The sequence below is a fragment of the Maylandia zebra genome, linkage group LG17 (assembly GCF_041146795.1).
Source record: "Maylandia zebra isolate NMK-2024a linkage group LG17, Mzebra_GT3a, whole genome shotgun sequence".
NCBI classification, from domain to species: domain Eukaryota; kingdom Metazoa; phylum Chordata; class Actinopteri; order Cichliformes; family Cichlidae; genus Maylandia; species Maylandia zebra.
The window spans coordinates 8211287-8233117 of record NC_135183.1 but is presented as its reverse complement, the minus strand read 5'-3'; the positions used below and the strand labels follow the sequence as shown (position 1 = coordinate 8233117).

Genomic DNA, 21831 nt, shown 5'->3' with positions numbered 1-21831 from the left:
ATGCCTTGGCCTACTTCACTGTCTCTTTGTGAATCATGATGTGGTTGCTTATTATATGTTTCAGGCTTTAATTTATCTATGGCAGAAGGTACGCCTTTGATCTTTTACAGTTGTGGTCAGGTATGGAAACTTAATACATAACCATCTAAATTGTGTTTTTTTATTTATTTCTTGCATACAGTGCCACGAAAAAGTATTTGTCCCACTGCAGAAAATCCTCAAGGAAAGTGTCCAGCTATCAGTTCACGCGCTGAAGTTCAAACTCAGTTATTCAGCAGGACAGTGACTGGAAACACCAAGTCCACCCCTGAAAAGCTAAAAAAACAAAACACAATGAAGGTTTTGGAGTGGCCAAATCAAAGTCCTGACTTAAAGCCAACTAAGATTCTTTGGCATGACCACATCGTTCATGCTCCAAAACCCTCCAATGTGACTGGATTAAAATAATTCAGCAAAGAAGAGTAATTGCTTTTTACACAGGACCACGTAGGTTTTTCTTCCCTTAATAAACGATCAATGAACAACAACAACAACAACAAAAAATCAAACATTTTGTATTTACAGAAGTTCCTTTGTCTAATATTAAGATTTGTTTGATGATCTGAGACATAAAAGTGTGACAAATAAAGAAAAGAAATCAGGAAGGGGGCAAATACTTTGTCACTGCACTACACTTGCAGCGCTGAAGAGGTGTTGCAGTATAAGTAATAACGAGTAATATGGGATGTGGCATTGCACCTTTATGCAAAAAAAGATATTTGGCATTGTGGGCCTACTGAGCTTTTCCTTTGTTGTTCATTGTTTTGCGACGTTTCAGACAGGTTTTTTTCTTTTTTCTATTCTTGGCTCCATATGATGTCAGCTAGAGGGTCATTTCAGGGACACAGCTCTGGCTGGAAACACAGAAGCACTATCCATCTGCTGTTCAAACTTTCTCATTATGAGGAAAGTTGGAAAAAAATCGGCTTGTTTCTAACAGTGGATGAACTGTGAAAGAGCACCAAGGACCAGTATAATCTTAGTAAAGTATAAACTTGACACTTCTTGTGTTTTCTTCCTGTTCAGATGGAACTAATTATATACCTATGCAACCTTATACCCCAGAAAACATTCAGATATTCAAGGTTATTGAAGAACTTGCAGTTTACATGTTTAGAAAAATGTATGTGTCTCTTTAACAAACTTAGATGGACTTGGTTAGATAACCAGCAGGAATTCATACTATTAACTGATTTGGGTTAAAGTCAACACTTGGCAACACTTAAAAATAAATCAATAAATTCACCTTCTTTTTTTTTTACATTTAAGTAGATGCATAGATACGACTATAAAAACCCTACTGATATCAGTTGAGCCTGTGCACAGTGACTGAGAAAAGGCTTATTTTTTTTCCCAGATCAGTTTAAATATAGCTTCTGGCAGCCTACAGTTGGTATTTAGGAAAGAACAGGATCTGCCATTGGAGCAAGAGAAATGCACACACACATACACCCATCTGGTTGTAGCTATGAGCCTGATGTCTTTATAATGTCAGTTAATATATAGCACAACTGGCCCCAAACCAAGCTGATAAGCAAAAGAGAAGCAAATAGAGATAAGGCACATTAAAAAGCAGCACCCATGTGGAGAGCACAAAGAGATGGAGAGAGGGCGAGGGTGGCAGAGAGAAAGCCTGTTGTAGCGGCCCAGTGCGTTATGAGTGTGTGTGTGTGTGTGTGTGTGTGTGTGTGTGTGTGTGTGTGTGTGTGTGTGAGAGAGAGTGTGTGTGTTCCCTGTGTAAAGTACTGCTAGCGCTGCAGGCTAAGCGCTCAGTCAGAAGAGGATGAGCAAGAAGAATAGGCTGTTAGCATCACAGCGCTAAATGAAGCCAGCACTAATATAGTGCTAGAGGGCGGGGTAGGGAGGGGTGGAGGCTGCTGCTGAAACATGAAAATACAGGGATGGGGTGGAGAGGGCAGACAAGGAGAAGAAACAAGGATGTGAGAATAAGATATTTCACATCTTAGAGCCTAATCCACAATGCTGCAGTGTGGAGGCTCATATGAGAGAAGTATAATCTGTCAGTCAGGTTCTAGTCCCTGCTGTGATTACTCCATTAGTACTAAAGGTGGGACAAACTTGACACTGCACCCCCAAATCTTTTTATTAGAAATCATCTGACTCAGCCTGCCTACACTGTGTCAAGCTCTACTTAGCTTTCTACCCCCACTCTAATTTGACACCACTATGTAATGTTTTAATTTAATTTTTTTAACAGAAAAACATTAGGAAAATAATAAATCAGCCAACGTTACACCATCAGTTCTGCACACTGGTTTAATTGAGTAGTTATTTTCTCTTCTGGGTCAGAACAACCCGACTATCCAGGAGAAAAAAAACAACCTTATTTGCTGAGTATAAAACCTTTTGTGCTCCATGCAATTACTGTAATAGATATTAATTATTCTTTTACACATGCACACACGCACACACAGTCACACACATGAAAAATGTTCAAAGCACTGAATTCACACAATCCTTTCTTTCCTGTAAAAAGTGAAGATGTGGGCCATGTCTTTTTTGCTCCTTCATGCTTCACTCAAGCAAAATGTTTTACTATTTATCTCTAAAAGCCAAAAACTGACCACATCAAGAGCCGTCAGCGAGGATCAAGTGTTTGACAGCAAAAACAGACATGTGACAGGAGACAGCATCTTGGCTGGAGGCTGAGAGGATTTGCAGAACAGACTTCCGAAAACAATTAACTACAATCAATAAACTCCACTCTCTCCAGATTGGAGACTAGGTTGTAATCCTGGCTGTCCCCAGCAGGAGGCCTCAGACTCCACAGACAGATGGAGAACTGAGAGGAGGCTAGAATGCACGCACACAGATACGATGAAGGTGACGTCATGAGTACTGACTTACATTTATGTAGTGTCCCACTCAGATACTGAGGCCCCACACCTCAAAAAATTCAAATCATTTACTGACTCTTAGGTGAGCAAAATAATTGTCATAATAATGAACACACAGGTATAGAGCTTTGAATGCTGTCCAGTTTTCCAATCCCACAAAATGTTACATTTTGTAGTTTCTTGATGGTATAATGGTATAATTCAGAGTATTTTGAAGCTTCAGTTGTCGAGTGCTTGGCTTCATCTTGGAATCACTTCATCTTAATTGAAACTGATGGTACATATTACGGTAAATATTACGGTAAAGGCTGTAAAATACATTTTCGGTGTAATTATACGGCCTGAAGAGTTCAAGAAGTGCGCAGTCCAATTAGCACTGGCACCAGGTCTAACAGCATTTAAAAGGCATTTCCTGTTAACAAATGCGCGTACTATTTGTCATGTCACTGACTTTTCTAAACAGACACAAATCGACTGAATAATGGCAGCAGATGCTCTGACACGATCCACAAGTAAAGCTTGTAAAAAAGACCAACAGGAGCTGTGGTCTCCATGGATCCAGTGGGTGATCAGACATGTGAGGCTGCAGCCTGAGATCTTCATTATCATATATCACACACCAGCAGCAGAAATCAGTATTAATTTACAGAGTCTGTTATGACTAGAGCAGAGATGTGCTCTGGGCTGGAGCTGGAAGGCTTTGACAAGCTTTTGCTGTTAAAGATTTAAATGTTGTCTGTCTGTAAAATAATAAGATTTAATATTGTCCTTAACTAACTGAGACAAAGAGGAGATCAAGCTTGGCAGACACTTCATTCAGTTTTTTTCACCAGCCAGAAATTTAATAGAGCACAAATATTCTATAGCAAATGGTTACCTGAGCTCTAACAGCTTATTTAGCTGAAATTCAGGAAATTGACAGCAAGAAAATTCTATTTATTTAAATAAAAATCTAACATAACTTGAAATGGATGTCCCTGTTTACCACCCGTATCTGTTGACCGATATCACAACGTTAACAAATAAGATATGCTGCGACACATCAGTGTTGTTCATGTTCAAAAATTGCACGATCAGTGTTTCCCACAGAATCAGTAGTGCACAGACATACAAGCATTGACATACATCTTATTTTCATAAAGAAACTACTTGTGGCAATACATTACTATTATCAGCTTCCTCATTCTGTGGATGAACTACATCTACACTCTTTCAGACTGTACCTGGGCTTCAGGCGCAGGTAAAACAAGGAGCTGGTGAAAAGACTTTGAAATATGTCCCTTATTTCTCATATGGATCAAATTGCTTCCTGTCATGTAAATAAATAACCACAACAAAAACCCACAGATTCAGAGTCTGTGGATCCCTATTTGAAACAACATTCATCCTGAATCGACAGCGTCTTAGCGTATCGATAAGAACATGGCTTAGAAACACACTGTAAACACGTTGTACCCACAGAAGTGTGGCCTTTATCATAACATAATGGGATTATTACAGTTCTGAAGATTTAACTTCAGCTAATGTGAAGCACTGATCGACAAGAAAGAAATGATTTCTGGAGGATTTGTTTACTGCAATAGTGACTTATTTTCAATCTCATGCCACTATTCCTTATCATAAATACTACAAGTGGGATAACATGCTGTAATAGGAAAGTTAGTGGGGTCAACAGGAGCAGGGCCGAGTCTTCTGTACTGTCGTAAACACCTCCTCCTCCTCTGATTGTTGACCTCAGGAAGCGATCCTACTTGTGGGGATGTTGTGTACGATCGTTTCCTGAATTAAGCGCGCAAGGTTCAACAATTACTGAGAGGTTCGTTCGCCGTGGTGTTCACCGCGCTCTCTTTCCCCATCTATCTGTGTCACTCATACATGCTGGTGAAACCATAGCTTCTGTTAACTAGACTGCATGTGCATCCCTCCAACTGTGAGCCAGAGCTCAGAGTGAAGTAATACATGCTGTAATGGTATTGTCTGTTAAGAAAGTGGTCTCGGTGTCAATTACAGTCACTGTAACTGACACTTTCTTTCTTTGTCTATCAGTGTGCCCACTGTGACTGCCAGGATGGTGATCTCTTCCTCCATGACTTAATTACAAACTCTGTTTTCAGTCTCTAGGCACTCTGCCTAATCCTGGCAGAGATGAAGGAGCTGGAGTCCTTACAGCAGTGCAACAAAAAAAGTGACTTAAAACTGTGGGTGTTAAAAAACTTCTACTCATTAGTTCCTTTTGAATACATTTATTACTCTAGCACAACCACACACTCATATTAAAGCACTGCCAAAGATCCAAAGACAGGAGGATAAGCAGCAACTACTTACCAGTTTATCTGCTGACCATTTTACACTAAACTTATTGCAAAAATGCAAAAATGTCAAATAAAAATTACAAAGAAAATATTACGTTTCTAAATCGATGTAGGAAAAATGCTTGTTATTATCTAAGCAACTGTCATAACAAAAGCTTCTTTAGTACCAGTAGTTTTTATGGTATTTTCAACAACCTGGCCATATTTTATTCTGGACAATAACAACATGTGGAATGATGAAAGTGCAGCACTATACTGCACGCATCAAAAGAAAAACGAAGGGAAAAAAGCCCCCACCAACAGCAAAACACAGCAAGGAAAAACAGTGTCACAGATCATTTCTAAAGGAAACAATGACATCCCTAAAGATGCAGGCAGCTGAAATAGAGACCGGATCTGTACATTCTTGGTGAGTGAGTCTAATAAGTTAAATTCATTTTAACAAAATGCTCTTGAAAAGCTGATATCTTTAAGTCTTACTGTCCCATCTATTCATTTACTTCCACTTGTCCAATGCAGGATTGTAGGAGGGGCGGGGACTATAGGGCAAGAGGCAGGGTACATCCTGGACAGTCCACCAATCTGTTGCAGGGCTGATACACAGAGACAGACAGCCATTCACACCTTTGGGAAATTTCGATTCACCAGTTAACCTAACCCCGCTAATTGCATGTCTGTGGACTGTGGGAGGAAGTTGGAGTACCAGGTGAGAACCCACACAGACACACAGAGAATACACAAACTCCACACAGAAAGGCCCCCAAATCCACCATGCACCGAGCAGATGGTGCTTTGAATCCAAGACCTACTTGGTTTAAAGCAACAGTACGAACCACTGCAGCATCATGATGCTGAAATCTTACCTTTACTGAAATTTTATGGTATTGCTGCTCATAGGATATGTGGAAATTTTGACAGTGTTAGTACTGACATTAAAATGTCTCATGCTGTTACTTTCTTAAAGAAGAAACATCAGAAGACACCCACTTGTACCTATCATGCAGAACATTAAAAAACTAACTGGAACTAGTGCATATTTGGCTTCCAAGTGACAGAAACCCTGGCCTGGTTGTTAACACGGACAAGTCATTTCATTTACAATCTGGGAACCAGATTTTGAACGTTTCTGGAAGCCAGCTGACATCACTAGTTCCTCTGCTGTCACTCTGCATATTATCTTTCTCAAAATGCAATCCCTGTCTTGCTCTTATTATGGACTGTTTACCTGCATGCAACCACAGCCAGCTCTAATACAAGCAAACAAATACAAGAAAGCTTCTGGTACCAAAATCGAATCCCTTCCCTGCTGACTCTGCATATTCATATCTGTTTTAGGACTTTTTCCAGAGGCAATTTGCTGAAGTGATATAAAAGATTTGATCATACCTACTTGAAGAAAGGGACAAACTGTGAGAGAAGCCACTACTGGTGGTGCTGCTGCTCATTTCTGTCACAGGATTAAACTTTAATTTTAATCAAGACGCACACTCATTGTCCTACAAGGAGGCACAATTACAAGTCAAGAGGGATGGCATCATTAACGTGGGACAAAGCTTGCTGTTTGCTGGCTCATATTCTCTGTGCAACAAAAGCTTTTCCAATTATAATCTGTGCCTTATGGTGTACAGTAATGAGCCTGTCACTTACTGTAGCACATCCATGTGTGACTGCATAACAAAGGTGCCAATATTATTCTGCCTGGTAGTAATAATAATACACAAGCAGACATTGTTGCTCTAAAATGAAAAGCCGATGCTCTAATGAAGCAGTGACACTCAAGGCTTCTGATTTACATCACAATCAGCACTTATATCCAGTCATGAATTTCTCAAGTAGCGGTGAATAGGTCAAGCCACCTGTAGTGTCAAACCATCCCATAGTAATCACACAAGATGGATGGAGACATCGTTATGTTGTGTTCAGTCTCATTAGTTAGTGGACATATTAAGTGATTGCTTGTGGTCAGCTAATCTGTGCTGATTATATCAGCATAACCAGAGAACAGGCTGGAGGTAGGAGACTGATGGAGAGGGAGCGTGTGGAGATGTCTGTGTGTGTGTGTTCAGTGTGTGTGGGAGAGAGCTGATATGCAAGCTTCATCCCACTCACAGAAGGTGACGCAACACCTCACACACTCTCAAGCAGCGCAAATCCATTGCACTACTCATGGCCACAACACAATGTGTGTGTGTGTGTGTGTGTGTGTGTGTGTGCGTGTGTGTGAGATCACATATAAAGATAGCAAGTTTATATACAAATGTTCATCTACTTTTTCCTTTTTAACTTTAACACTCTCTCGTGCACACAAAAACACACAAAAACCCAAATTTCTCCCTTTGGTGATCAGCGCAGCAGTATCACCATGACAACAGTTGATGCCACCTGCAGCGTTGGCTAGCATCAGAGGCGGTGCTCATTAGTTACGACACACAATGACGGTCCGGACGGTATACATTTGCATTATAATCCCACCCACTCATGACATCACCACCGCGCTATCATTTATAATAAAAGAGGGAAGATACAGCGAGGCTACTTTGTTGAGATCATTCCTTCTGTTCTGCAGAATCACACAACATTTACGATTTCATGTAGCAGCTGATCAGAATGAAAGAAAGCAGGCAGGGCACGTCAGTCATGATGCCCCGAGGGTTTCCGAGCAAGTCTGAACACGTTAATGTTTCCAAGTCATTGCTTTTAACCTTCAAGTTGCCCCAGTGTGTGTTTCCATATGATGTGAGCAGAGCACTATCACAGCAGAAGAAGAATAAAGAACCACTTCTGTCTCGCGGCACCTGTTTGTGATTTCTCATTTATTCAGCATTAAAGCGCTTTTTCATTTCCATGAGGCCATGATGTATAGATTCTGAGTGTGGGAGGTGAAAATTCACAGCTATGGTGTGAAGACTCCAAAAAAAAAAAACTTACTTTATTTAATTACATAGTGCCCACTCAAATATTAGACTTGGAGTTTAATCGCACACAAGCATACTGGGGTCCTAGGTTTCCCATCAGACCAATGTACAAGGTGAAATAGTAGGAACGACAAATCCACAATCAGCTGTGAAAGAAAAGCCTACACATGCACATTGGTATCCCATGAGGTGCTGGGAGAGTGGAAAGTCTTCTCAGGAAGAGGAGGATAATGAGCCACTCTCTGCTGAAGCAGTGTGTGTGTGTGTGTGTGTGTGTGTGTGTGTGTGTGTGTGTGTGTGTGTGTGTGTGTGTGTGTGTGTGTGTGTGCTGGGGAGAGTAGGTTGAACTGTACTGTGCAAAAAGGCAGTATAGCTAAAGCATTTGTGACGTAGCTCCCACACATTTTCCATTTTAATATTACCGACATATATAGAGGATATTTTTAGACCTCATTCTTAGAATAAAACAACCACTGTAAATTTGTTACTCTGTCTTTTACACCTTTTGCTTGTGATAATACTGGAATCTGCTGTGATTAAATACATTTTAACACTTTTCTATTGAGTGGGAACATCTGACAGACAGCAGACAATGTGAAACCAAACAGAAAACCGATGTACTGCCTCTCCTGCTGATACTTTACATTCAGACTATTCCAACTAACAGTCCTAACATGATCGACAAGCTGACCTCTGTCGCTTGATTCGCTGTATGCTCAGACGGACATTTTATGATGGATAGTTTATGATTTTAGGATCGGATATCTAATCAGTCACTAATTGTCTCCGTCTGTGTCTTACTCTCTCTCCCACTCTGTCTCCCTACTCTGCCCAACCCTCTCCACACCCATTTCCTTTGACCACTAAACACATCTTTAAGGCTTTTAGAGCTCTTTCTGGAGAGCCAGTATGACCTTCATACCTCTTGTTTACTATTCATCAATTATAGAAAGAAATGGGTGGGGCAGTGAAAGAGAGGACTGCTGTTTGTGTGCACAAAAAAAACCCATTTTAAGCGTGTAGGGTTAACCTTTTGTGTGTGCTATAAAGAGACTCAAACTATATTTGCCTGCTGGTAGCAAATAACACTATCAAAGTACAGCCAAAAGTCAACATCCAGGCTACCTATACAGATGGATTGACTGGAGCGCTGATAGCGTTTAGAATCAATAACATTACTGTCATCGAGGAAGAGGCTTAGCAACAGACACCACTGAGATAAAGTCCAGTCTAAAATCCATATGATTCCAAAACTATATCATACTGTTATGCTTTATATGGTTTTTTCAAAAAGTGTTGAACATTTTAAACAATTTGATTAAAGATTAATGAACATTTGTGTATTGTTAGCTCAACAATCTAAACCATCAAAACCTTAACTGGCTCTGGCCATTAGCACTTGCAAGTTAATGTGGGGTTTATAGTCCCAAAGAGAGAAAGACTAAGAACCAGTTCACAAGCTACAGGGAGTCCTGCAATGCATAGCACTATAGAGATGACAGTATGCGTGGGCTGAATGCTGGTTAACATTTAGGTATAATGTGAGAGTGAGAGTGAATGAATAGTGGCATTGTAAAGCGCTTTGGGTGCCTTGAAAAGCGCTATATAAATCCAATCCATTATTATTATTATTATTATTATTATAATCAGGAAAGGAAGTGACAGATGATTTTACGACGAAAAGGAAGAAGTGCAAGTGAAATCATCAAAGATTAGAAAAAGCACAGATAAAAAGCACAGACAGTGGCTGAAGTGCTTCCACTCCACTACAAAGATACTGTTTATGATCACTTCTGCCTCAACTCTCTTTTGCTGTAAAGAGCAAAAGAGCAAGAAATTAGGAGCATCACAATACTGGTTGGGCTATATATTTTAATGCTGCCCCCTGGAGACAGTAGAAAGTTATTACATATAGACATGGGTCTGCAAAGCTCTGTGTATCATAATGGAAGCTTGATATAACCAACACACACACAGTGTCAAATGTATCACACCACATTTATATCCATACACTCTCTCTGTGGGACCTAGAGTTGTGTTAGTGAGGGCGTGTTTAGCATAATGCCCTATCAGTCATGCAGTAAGTGTCTGAGACTTGGAAATGGTAACACCCTGGGAGAACACAGGCCAATATGATTATTGCAAGGAGGTGGGTTACTTTTTTCTTTTTTCATAGACTGAGCTGTAAATCTGTAGACAACTGTAAAACTGCTGCAGGGTGGAACACAGAGTGGCTCGCCTTCCATTCAGTGTCAGATCAATAATGTTTTTATTCAGTACAGACACCATTTACTATTCTGTAACCCAGAAAGAAATCAGCTGTGAAAAATAAGAAGCTACGGGAAAATGCTTCATTTGGATTTCTCTCATTAAAGCAGAAAAAGGGGTTTATTCTTTAAATCTTGATGTTGAAATTCTTATTCTGACACATATGCTACAGTACCACAAAACATCAAATACTAAAATAAGTGTTTGAGACTGTTACACATGCTACCGCACTTTACAAATCTGTCTGGAATCTTGTAATTAAGGTAGGAATCCATGCATTCATGCATTTATTTATGCATGTTTTATTTTATGTCACTGATGCTTTTTATGTGCTGATTATACCATATCAGTAGAAGGACTCACTAATGGCCAATCACATCATCACATCTGCAGCACTTTCCTAATGTTCTGATGTTTCAAGCTATTTTACCCCTCAGAAAACTAGTCTAATATCTGCAAGAGATGCTGAGTGGAAGGCACAGCTTCCTCCATTTAAAAATCTGATATCAATAACAAGCAACATCCAAAACATTCATGCAAAGTAGAGAATGGCCTAAATGTCTCTTTATATTTTTGCATAATGTAATGATAAAAATAGATTGCATAACACTGTGGAAACAAAGGGTTTCAAAAGGTGGTGCTTAAAAAAGACGAGAACAATCTAAATAGAAAATTACCAAAGTCAGCTGCTGCAAATTATTTCAACATCTGGAAGATCCTAATGTACATCATGCATGTTCACATTTGTTCCATTTTTCCACACTACATGAGCATTATTGACTCAGCATGTGGAAACTCAATAAAGTGGTGAAGCACTAGACAGCTAACTGGACATAAAGCAGGGTTTACAGCTGGGTTAATGGCAGTCTCATCATACTATAGTTAGGTACAAATTTGAAGGTACAGTCCAGTCCGGCACACTCTCCACAATAACTGCGTTCACACTGTTTGGTACAAAAATGTGTAAAACAATTGTAAAATTTGATTAAATTAATGATGTTGCTCTATCCAGGATGCAATCTGCCTTTCGCTCCTCATGTCAACTCAGATAGGCTTCAGCCTGCCCCTCCCCCCATGACCCTGAATTGGATAAGTGGAAGAGGATGGATGGATGGACAGAGGATATATATGCTCCAGAAGACAGCTATAAGAATTATAGATTAATCCGGTCATTACGAACCAACTGATGCATTATTTATATGTTGTTATTTAGTTTATCTTAACACTGCACTGATAACATAAAAAACACAAAATATTCTACTTACTTAAGTATTCAGAGGTCGTTTAAAACCAGAAAGATCAAGTATGAACCCAGGGGAATTATACAAGTAAATATACAAACAAGAGCAGTTTGAGACTACATATCTCTGCAAAGACTGAAAGTTCTCTCCTCAGTTTATGTGACCTCAGAATCAGATAGGACAGCTAATCAGGATCGGTTTATGATATTTTCTTGAGAAAATCTGGACAGAGTCTCACAAGTATTCTTATTTACATCTGATATGAATTTGTGAAGATATGTCAAGAAATGTCCCTGAAGTCTCTGTCCCAAGAAATCTGACAACTGTAAAGAATCCTTAAAAAATGTTAATTGTCCCCTAAAGCTGATGATGCTCAACTTGTCTACTTTTGCTTACATTCAATGCACCAGCTCAACACCAGCCCCTAAATAAAGTGCTATAAAGGCAGTTTAAAAAACATCATCTATCTTTCACTTGTATATAATTCACAAACACGGATAGACTTCCTATGGCTCGTTTTATAATAACGTCCTAAATGAACCGTTACACATGGGGTGACAGTGATGCCTCTCATCAGGTCAGTCACACACCTTCAGTGCTAAGATTTTCATTTCACTGTAGACTTGCAGTGAGGAGACTGCTCAGCTAAATGATGGCTTTGCCATGGCAACACACCGGCTCTCTGGGTCTTGTACACTATGCCAGGGCTCATTTCCATGACAACATTATCAAAATCTCTACCATAAACAGAGTGCTGCTTCAGCTTCAGTTTAAAGCTGCCCCTCGCTGCCTCCCTGTTTTTTGGCTAAGAAACTGAAACTGGAGAATGTTAGCTAAATAATGGCACACACACACACACACACACACACACACACACACACACACACACACTCAACAAAAACTCAGGTAAGGTTTCATGCTTCCCACCATCCCTAAAGCACAACACACACAAACACACACACAAGCGGGCATACACACACAGGTTGAGGTGTGTGTGTTACCTGGCTTGCAGTGATACAGTCAGTGAAGGCATTCCTCCTGGAGAAGAACATAAGGAGCTGCTGCCAGCGTGAGGAGGACGTGGAGGGGGAGGAGGAGGCGGGAGAGGAGGTGGAGGGGGAGGAGGTGTGGGGAGGTGCCAGCTCCTCCGAGGAGCCCCGCTTGGGCCCCAGCTTCTGTTTGATACCTAGGCCCGCCCCTTGACCCCCGGATGCCCCGCCTACCCTCGAACTGCGAGGGTACAGGGTGTTGTTTCCAAAAATATAGTTCATCGTCTCTGCTGTCTGATCTTCCCTTTGACAGACAAGATTGAGTTCAGGTGGTAACGCTTCTCTGCTGCTTCATCTCCAGTCTCTCTCATCTGTCACTCATCGCTTTCACAGTGTCCCTGTCTAAATATACAGTCCAGCTTCCCTTTTCTTGCAACACTTTCTGAAAATGATGCTGCCTTTGTGGATATTTTTATCTCCTCTTCCGAAGTTTTCTCTTAATAATGTCCCTTTTATCTTCTTTAGCTCAGGATTAACAGAGCAGCTGGTGGAAGGAGAGATGAGGAGGAGGTAGAAAGTGCAGGACAGGTAGACAGGGTCCACTTAGAGTTGAAGCGTGAGTCTGTCTCTCAGGCTCTTTGTGTGTCTGTCCACCCATTAATCCATCTGCCCGTCTTTTTTTGTTCTCCATCAACTGGTCCATCATCCCATCTTCTCTCTAGCCAGGAGAAAGGTCCAACATCCACATCTCTGGAAATCCAAAATTCCTCTCCTCAGCTGCGTTCTTGCCTCTCCTCAGAGACAAGACAAAGTGAGGGGGTGTATGGGCCAGGCACACAAGGATATGAAGATTGATTATTTAAGGGAGTTCACTCTTTCCCTCTGTCTTTCCTCCACCCCACCACCTCTTTCTCCCTCCCTCCCGCCTTCTCTCTGAGTCCAAGGAGATGACCAGTCAATCTCCCTGCTGTCACTGTGTGTGCTCCCATTAAATATGGAAGGAGCAGGGGAGGGAGTGATGGGTGGCTGAACGGATGAAAGGAGGGAGGTGGAAGGATGCAGGCGAGAAGAAGAGCATCTGAAGTAGGTGGATGGTTGGAATCATTCTGCAACTCTTCTCTTTCTCCTCCCCTCTCTCTTACATCTCAGTTGTTTCTCCGTCTCTCTCTCTCTTCTCGTCTCTCTCACTCAGTACATTATTCAGTCTCCTTTTCTTTTCCTACCTAACCCCCACCCACCCTGTCTGTTTCTTCCTCTCTCTCTCTCTCTCTCTCTCGCACGCTTATCTTTCAGCAAATTGTCTTTTCCAGTCTTTTATTGGAGCTGCAACCCGATGCCCCTTCTCTCTCTCTCTCTCTCGCTCTCTTTCTCCCTCTCTCTCTCCCACTGTTAGATATCATTACTGGTGCAAGCCACGCCCCTACATTCCAGCCAGCCAATGAAATAACAGAACCCCCCTCAGTACATTCACACATAACACATACTCCAAATACACACACACCCTCACACATATATGTACACACATATGCAAAGATGCCTGTTGCAGTGTGAGGAGGAGACACGGTGGAAAGAAAGCTGAATGCCACCGAAGAATACGGTGAGCGCTGGCACTGGCTAGACAGATAACGAGATAAATGTTTGTGTGTTTGTGTGTGTAGGTGTGCTGAGGTGTCTGTGTGCTTTTGTGTGTGTGTGTGAGAGTGGGTGGGGGGATGGGGGGGGAGACAATCTTGGAAACCGAGAGACACTAAGGCACAGTAATAACAGGTATGCTCCCAGTGCGAGTGTGTGCGCTGAAGTACATGCATGCTCGAGGTGATGTTGGTTCTTTTTTAATGTGTGAGAAAGAGACAGATCTTCTCCTGAGGCTGTTTCCAGACACTGCAGCACCCAGCTCTCCCACACACTCGCACTCACTCTTTAATGCACGTGCACACACACACACACACACACACACACACACACACACACACACACACACACACACACATAGAGCATGACTCCAGAATGGAAAACAACAGGCTGTTGCTGGGCACCAACTGAGATAAAAGAAAAGAGAAGACAGGAGAGAGGCAAGACAAGCAGGCTAACAAGTGTCCTCACAGCATCCCTGAAGCATGGCATGGAAGTCTAGAGACTTTAGCATGCATTAAAATTGGCTGGCACATCTGGGTCAAAGGTCAAACAAAAGATGGGCGTACACAGGTTAGACTGACCCTCTTACAACAAAGCCGACTCATCCTAAGTGATGTGGACTTCTATCTCTGGTGTATACAGTTAGCCTACACAGCAAGATTAGCCTCCTAGAGGATTAGCCACAGGTGGAGCGGGACCCCTGTCACAGCCTTTTCCTGTGTTTCCTAGGGAACAGTAACTATAGTAACAGCTTTGAGACTCCTGAAATACACCTGGTGCTGGCTGACTAATGTGTTGTTTCCTAAGATCTGAACAGATATCTCAGAGATTTGTTAGGCTTCTTCAGAGTCTAAGATGGATCCTAGACCAAGTGTGAAATATAGAGGATCGCTCTAAATCTGACTTGAATTGCCCTAAATTGCATGGGACTTCTGTGAACACTGCAAAGTATTTTTATTTATTTATTTATTTTTTTGAGCAGTTAACATTTCAGTAGGTAGCTTCTCTCTTTTAACCCAAATCCCAGTCTTTACATAAACATTGCCAAGCAGCTTTGGTGCCTAAAATCAACCAAACAGCAAAAAATAAATAAATAAATTTAAAACCAGAGATCCCAGATTGGGCTCAGTACATAATATAAACTGTATATAAAAGATGGAAACAGTAAACTAAAGGCACTATTATTTTGAAGCCTTGAGTCTTGACTTTTTACAAACACTTCACTTTCACCCAATATTCGCCTCTTGTCAGTAACATGGTAGCCACACGCTAAACACTCTTTAACTTTTCAGGCCAGGAGGCTACATTCAAGCGTGAGGGAGGGAGAAACAGGAGAGTCGAAAATTTTTCTACCGACGAGAGATCAAAGCATGTAAAATATAATAATAACCAGTGCAGCCAGTGTAGAGTGCCTGACGAGCCCAGTTATAAGTACACTGTTAAGACTTGACTGCACACCGTGTTTGCTGCCTCCTAAACAATAAAGTTCCATTGGAGCAGCCTTTTAACGCCTCTGTCTTTCTCTTGCTAGCAAAGTTGACCTAGACAGTAAAGCTAGTTAGCTACCGGCTACGACACAGAACCCGACATGTTAACCAGAGGTGTCTTTAACATGATTCCATCCAATGAGATGACGGTGCTAGCAGCGGGCCGCCGCTTCTCTGAGTTTGAGACCCCTGGTGTACATGAACTGGAGATGCCAAAAGGATACTTTGCACTTATTGCTAATTTGCTCATATCAGCACGCTAAATCCCCAGAATAAAAAAGCAAGCATAATAGTTGCTAATTCAGCATTTTGGGATCATCACTGTGAGCATGTTAACATGTTGATGTGAAGTTTGTGGCGCTAGTGCATTCTCACAAAATCGTTCTGTATCAGACTCTTGTGCTTTATTGTTGTGCCTTTGTCTAACATTGCTAAGTCAAAGTAGCACTATGCTAACTTAACTTTATTTTCCATTTTTAAAAAAGAAATGGTAGTCAAATGAAGAGGGCTCTGATACAGATATATCACAAAGAAGTAAAAGGCAGGCCCAGTTATAGTCCACAATATTAAAGCAGATAAACCTCTGGTGCTTCCAATATAAGGTGGATGCTTGTAGTTTTATACTGCTTTAAATTAATAAATTCTCTATATGCGTACTTATATGCTCTTTGTTGAATTTGACTCATTCCTGCTCATTCATTTTGAGTTTCATTCTTTCTTTCCTATTGGGCCTGTGTTGCATATGTCACTGAGACCAAATTAAGTGTTTTCTTCCACTGAAACACTGAAGGGTTTTATTTAGAAACAGTAAGTGTTGCATTTGTGTTAACAGCATCATGCAGAAATCAAAAATCAACTTTCTGTTGTGGAAAATTGCCAAATATGATTAATTACACGTCTTAGAGGAAGTCATGAATAAAAGCCAGTTTAAAATATACGCCTGTCACATTTTGCAGTTGAGAAAAATAAAGACCTCTAACCTTTTTAAGGAAATATTCTATTTATGAAAAAGTTTTTAATTGTCTAAGAACATTACAAAGAAAAACTGATAGCAGAAATTTAACACTTCACACACAACACAAACGTAAAACAACTATATCTGCAGAACACTGCACTGATGGAACCTCAGCCGCTTGCATTACCCACTATCAGAGGGTGTGGAGCGCCAAATCAGTCATGCCGCCTGCAGTGCAAACACTCAGTTAAAGCATATTATCCTCATAACTGGCATGAATTAACGCTGGAGGCATATTATTAGACTCCCCTGGTCACCTTCTCATACTGTCTGCAACTAGCCACTACAACACAAAGTACAAAACACACACACACACGTCAGCTGACACAGCATTATTTCTGTAGCACACAGTCCCTATCACAACCCTTAATGTGCGTGTGTCTCTCTCTCTTTCACTTTTTCCCTCTCTCTCTCCAGTCAAATGTCAGCAAGTGAATGCCAACTCTATTAATATTTCAGAACCAATTAAATAAAAGCACACATCATGCATGTTTAATGTTCGCCTGCTGAGAGAGCCAAATTTGCCATTCTGTCCTCTACAGGTAGGCCAGGCTGGTGATAGATAGCCTCGTGTACAAATGCTGTGTTTACTGTTTTTTGTTTTTTTTAACAAATTATTTTCTCCTACTGATCTGGCTGAATGACCTAGAACCTATTTTCTGTCCCAGCTCAACAGACTCTAGACAGGATGACCCTGTAAGCACAGTAACCCAGAATTTTCTAGACTTTCTGAACTAGTAACAGGACCCATAGAAGTGCTGTCATGTTCTCTAAAGAATGAATATACATTTGGAACATGGACACAGACCAACACCTGAAATGCAGTTCTGCACTGTTTGTTCTCACATTGCAATAGCCAGCTTGTAGATAGCTCTCTGTCAAACTCTAATATGTATTATCTTACATTGTCTACAGCCGTAAAGGGACCATGATGCAGTCAGAAGGACTGTAAAGCAGGCGCCATACAGATCTATAGTGCAGTGGTTCCTAAGCATTTTGGCTCCTCACCAGCTCTTCCATTAGATTCCTCTTCGATTCTGGTAAGGAGAATTTTGCAGAGCTATGTCAAGCTTTCCTTGTAAATGCTGGGTATATAAAAAAATGGACATAAAACACTGTAGCATAGACAAGCACAAACCCAAGCAAAAAGAGAGTCCCAATAGGCCAAGACGGATATTTAGGCTTTTCTGACTGAGGTCAGGATTGGCTTTTTTTTTGCTACGCAGCACGGTCTAAGTTTGTGATTTAAAGCAACAACAATCAATATGACAATGACGACGATTCAAATAACTATCAGCTCAAGGTTATGGTCATAGTGACATGTCAATTCATCAGATTTCCCTCTTCAGCTCTTCAGAACCTTTTAGCATCATTCAGCTCTTTGTTTGGCCCAAAACTTGACGGTTATTGTTTACAGTGTTGTTGTTATTGTGACAAAGCACGTGGGCATTTTTTAAAAGAGCAATATCTGCTTAGCATCAAAAGGCAGACAGAGAAAAGCATTTTTCACAACTGCTGTTAACTCATGTGAAGTCTCACAGGGCCGTTCTGTACAGGGTGCACATGTTGCCCTTTAGACATGCCAGTTGCCCTTGTGTCCTACCTATATTAAGTCGATGACTGCCAGCTCTAGCTATCATTCAGTACTAACAAAATTACGAGAATCTTAATACTGCACAGTTCCACTTTAATGCTTTTAAGGACTTGATGATCTCTCATTTCCTTGTGACCAGCAAGCATTGAACAGCTATTTTCAGTCAGATATGACTAGCTAGGTGGCCCGGCTCACTATTTTTCATACTCGTTTAGAAAAACACTGCAGTTTAGAAAATTAAATTACCTTGTGGGCTGATGCAATTGCACTCAGCTACATGGCTGCGTACCAACACTGAGCAAAGTACATCAGTGTTAATTAAGCAGAGCACAAGAGGGTGGCAGTATAGGGAGGATCAAATCTGTAAGCTCCAAATGTTTAAATAACTAACTTTTTGAGAATCTAGCAGAAAGGGCAAGCTACTTCTGTGATGTTGTCCTATTAAGCACTTAGAAATGGGATTAAGTTTGAGCGGCAGGTCTCTCCCTGAAGGTAGACAAAGGCTGTGCGTTAAACGGCCGGACCGGCACAGTGAAGCAAACATCCCTGAAATGTTACAGTGAGCGGACGTCTTACTCAATGTTAATTACTATTACTGTAAAGGAAAAAGAGTTTGTTTGGAGAGGAATGAATTGGCTGACTGACAGGCTGATTAACATCCAGCAACAAATCTGTGCTCTGTGTCTGTCTGCCCATAATTCTCCCTTCATCCCGTTTTTTCCCATCACTGGCCCTCTCTGTCTTTACTTCCTGCCTAATTATCTGCATTAGCTTAATGACTAGGAGCCACTGAAGCTTCTGAGTACACCATGTATGTCTTACAGTCTGTGTGTTCAACACAGAGAGCAAAACGCTTTTTATGTTCCACTGCTTTCAGTCTCTGCAATAGATATACGGTTTGCCAGAGACTTTTTAAAGCAAAGTCAATTATACGACTGCTCTTACCCTCTATTCAGCGACAAACTGCTGAGCAGCTTTGTCAGTATTGATAAAAAGCATTTCCATTATCCCAACATTCAGTCGCCAAATCATATTAAACAGTTTGATGAATAGAATTCAGTCAGATATTAATTTGTGAAGGCATAACCCTGAACAGCTGTGAACTTTGGGAGGCCTCTTCTGCCCCCTGCAGTTCACAAACTGTAACTACATGCATTGAAAGGAGCTCAAACTGGAGATTTGACAGAGCTCCTCCAACTGCATTCTAATGAGCACACAAGATACAGACACAGCAAGTTTAACATGGGTGACATGAAACGGGGTAGATAAGATGGGTTATAACCTACAATTTATCGTAAAGAGCATGATTACATATCGACACTGCAGTTGCACAGAAGACTATATGTGCTCGCGCCACATCCATGCAAGACCATGTGTGCAAACACAAGTGGGCACCATCACAGAAACATTTCAAACATTTTTTACATGGTCCACAGAAACAAAACAACATAATGTTTTGGTTGTGGTTTCAAGAAATGAATGCAGCACAGAAAGTTTGAGTAGATTTGTCTACTAAAGGTACTACATGTAGCATTTTTAAACACCAGCAAAGTAAGTATATCATTGTAAAATTAATTATGTTATAAGGTATAGCTACCATCAAAGACACACTTTAGAAGTCGTGTCGTTTCTTAAAGATAACATTAAAATGGTCCAATCCCTCCACACTGCCTCCCCTCCAGTTGTGGCCCTTTTTCTAAAAATATAAACATGCTCACTTTTCATTCCTTCTGCCATCTGCTGCTTAGACCTCTGGCACTGTAGCAGTAATTGCACACAGGGATCGCACAGAGTATCCTATTAACGTTGACTTACTAACATTTTGTTAATGTTTAAATGCTGCATGGAACACCTTACAAAGTTTCTGTGCACTGTTAAAACACGATGTTTGAATTTCACCCAGTACAGTGAAGACATTCTGCAGATGTGTCTCACAGAAACGCAGAGAAACCTGCATGCTCATTTAATCGGAAGTTTACAAATGAGAAACGACCAAAAACACAAACAAATGAAGCTACGAACGCATGCCAGGATTACCTGGTAGTAGGCGTGACTTTGAGAATAGAGAGAGGAGAAAGGTGGGGCTGGGACTTCATTCAGCCTCTCTCCCTCTGGGTGAGGCCACGCCTCGTCATCAAAGGAAACCTCAGGTGATTCTACCTACAATGTACAGACATGAGCTCAACAAAGTTCGACACGCATACAAACTAATATGTTTAGGTGCACTGCGCTCTGATCATTGCACAGGTGTAAGACCGACATATACTTTTATCTAGAATATATTTCCTTCTTAATGATGGTTGTGCAAAGCAAAGGGAGAAAACAGAAAGTACGAATGGTCACATCTGTGTTCAATGGAAATTAAAATAGCTGAATCTCATTCATAGTCAATGATCATTAATGTAAACTTGGCAAAAAAAGTATAGAAATTTGTGTTTGGTGGATTATTTCTTTGTTGTAACAATGTTTATTGGCTACAAAATCCTATGCTGTTGAAAGCCTGTTTATTTCCCCTGAAATGGAGCCACATTTGTAAAGAAAATGCATTTGTGGGTTGTGCCAATGAAAAACTTGCCACACACACAACAGCCTGGCACCTGCTCCTCATGATGGTCATCAGCTCAGTCATATCCCGCTGTGGGATGTCATCCCATTCCTTGACCAGCATTCAAGTCAACCAGTGTGGCTGTGTTGGTCACTCTGGCACAAACAGCACAGCCAAGCTGATCCCACAAGTGTTCAGTGGGGTTGAGGTCTGACCTGCAGACAGGCCACTCCATCCTCTCCATTCACAAATTCTGCAGTTAGTCTGATAAATCCCACAATGTGGAGGCAAGCATTGCCATCTTGGAGGACATAGTTCGGTCCCAGACTGTGGAGATATGGGACCTGCCACTGGTTGCAGAGCCTCTTCTTGATATCTCTGCATTGCGATTGCTACCAGTGAGAACACGCCTCGTTTTTTCATTGAGGAAGATTCTGCCCCACACCATCACTTTGACACTATGATCCAACTGCTGTAGTCAGAATCTGGACGTAACAACGCTGAACATAACATTCCTCCAGATGTTCAGGTTCTAGTGCACATGTACCAGCGCAAAAAGGCTTGATGGTGTACACCAGTCATGGCACCAGAATCTCAGAACAGATTAAACTGTTTGGCATTGACAGACAAGATCTGACAAGTCTCACACTCAACACTGCTCAAACCAAAAATGCATTGTCCTTAAAAATGTGGCTTCATTTAAGGGGAAATAAAGTTTCCAATCATATCATATCATATCAAATTTATTTGTATAAATTTCCGTACTTTTTGTGCTAAGTTTATTTAATTTAAAATTATGGTGAAAAAGAGGTATGATAAATTGTGAGCTTGGAATATTTACAGGAAGATATTATATTAATAAATCAGAGATAATAAACACAGAAAAGTATGTCTGTGTGCGTGTGTGTGTGTGTGTGTGTGTGTGTGTGTGTG

At 41.0% G+C, this 21831-nt stretch overlaps 1 protein-coding gene across 10 annotated transcripts in view; it reads right to left on the bottom strand.

Annotated features, from left to right (window-relative positions):
- LOC101468517 (discs large homolog 1-like protein) overlaps positions 1-21831 on the bottom strand; it is a 112651-nt gene that overhangs the window by 58085 nt on the left and 32735 nt on the right. For 5 of the 10 annotated variants that reach the window (XM_004562104.2, XM_076876218.1, XM_076876221.1 and 2 more), the window contains one exon: positions 20391-20513. The exons of 4 other annotated variants lie outside the window; for them this stretch is intronic. In XM_004562104.2, coding sequence (XP_004562161.1) covers positions 20391-20513 — 123 coding nt within the window. Of the gene's footprint in view, positions 1-12634; positions 13848-20390; positions 20514-21831 lie in introns of those variants that run through there. One more of the 10 variants, XM_012922113.5, reaches the window with a different exon arrangement.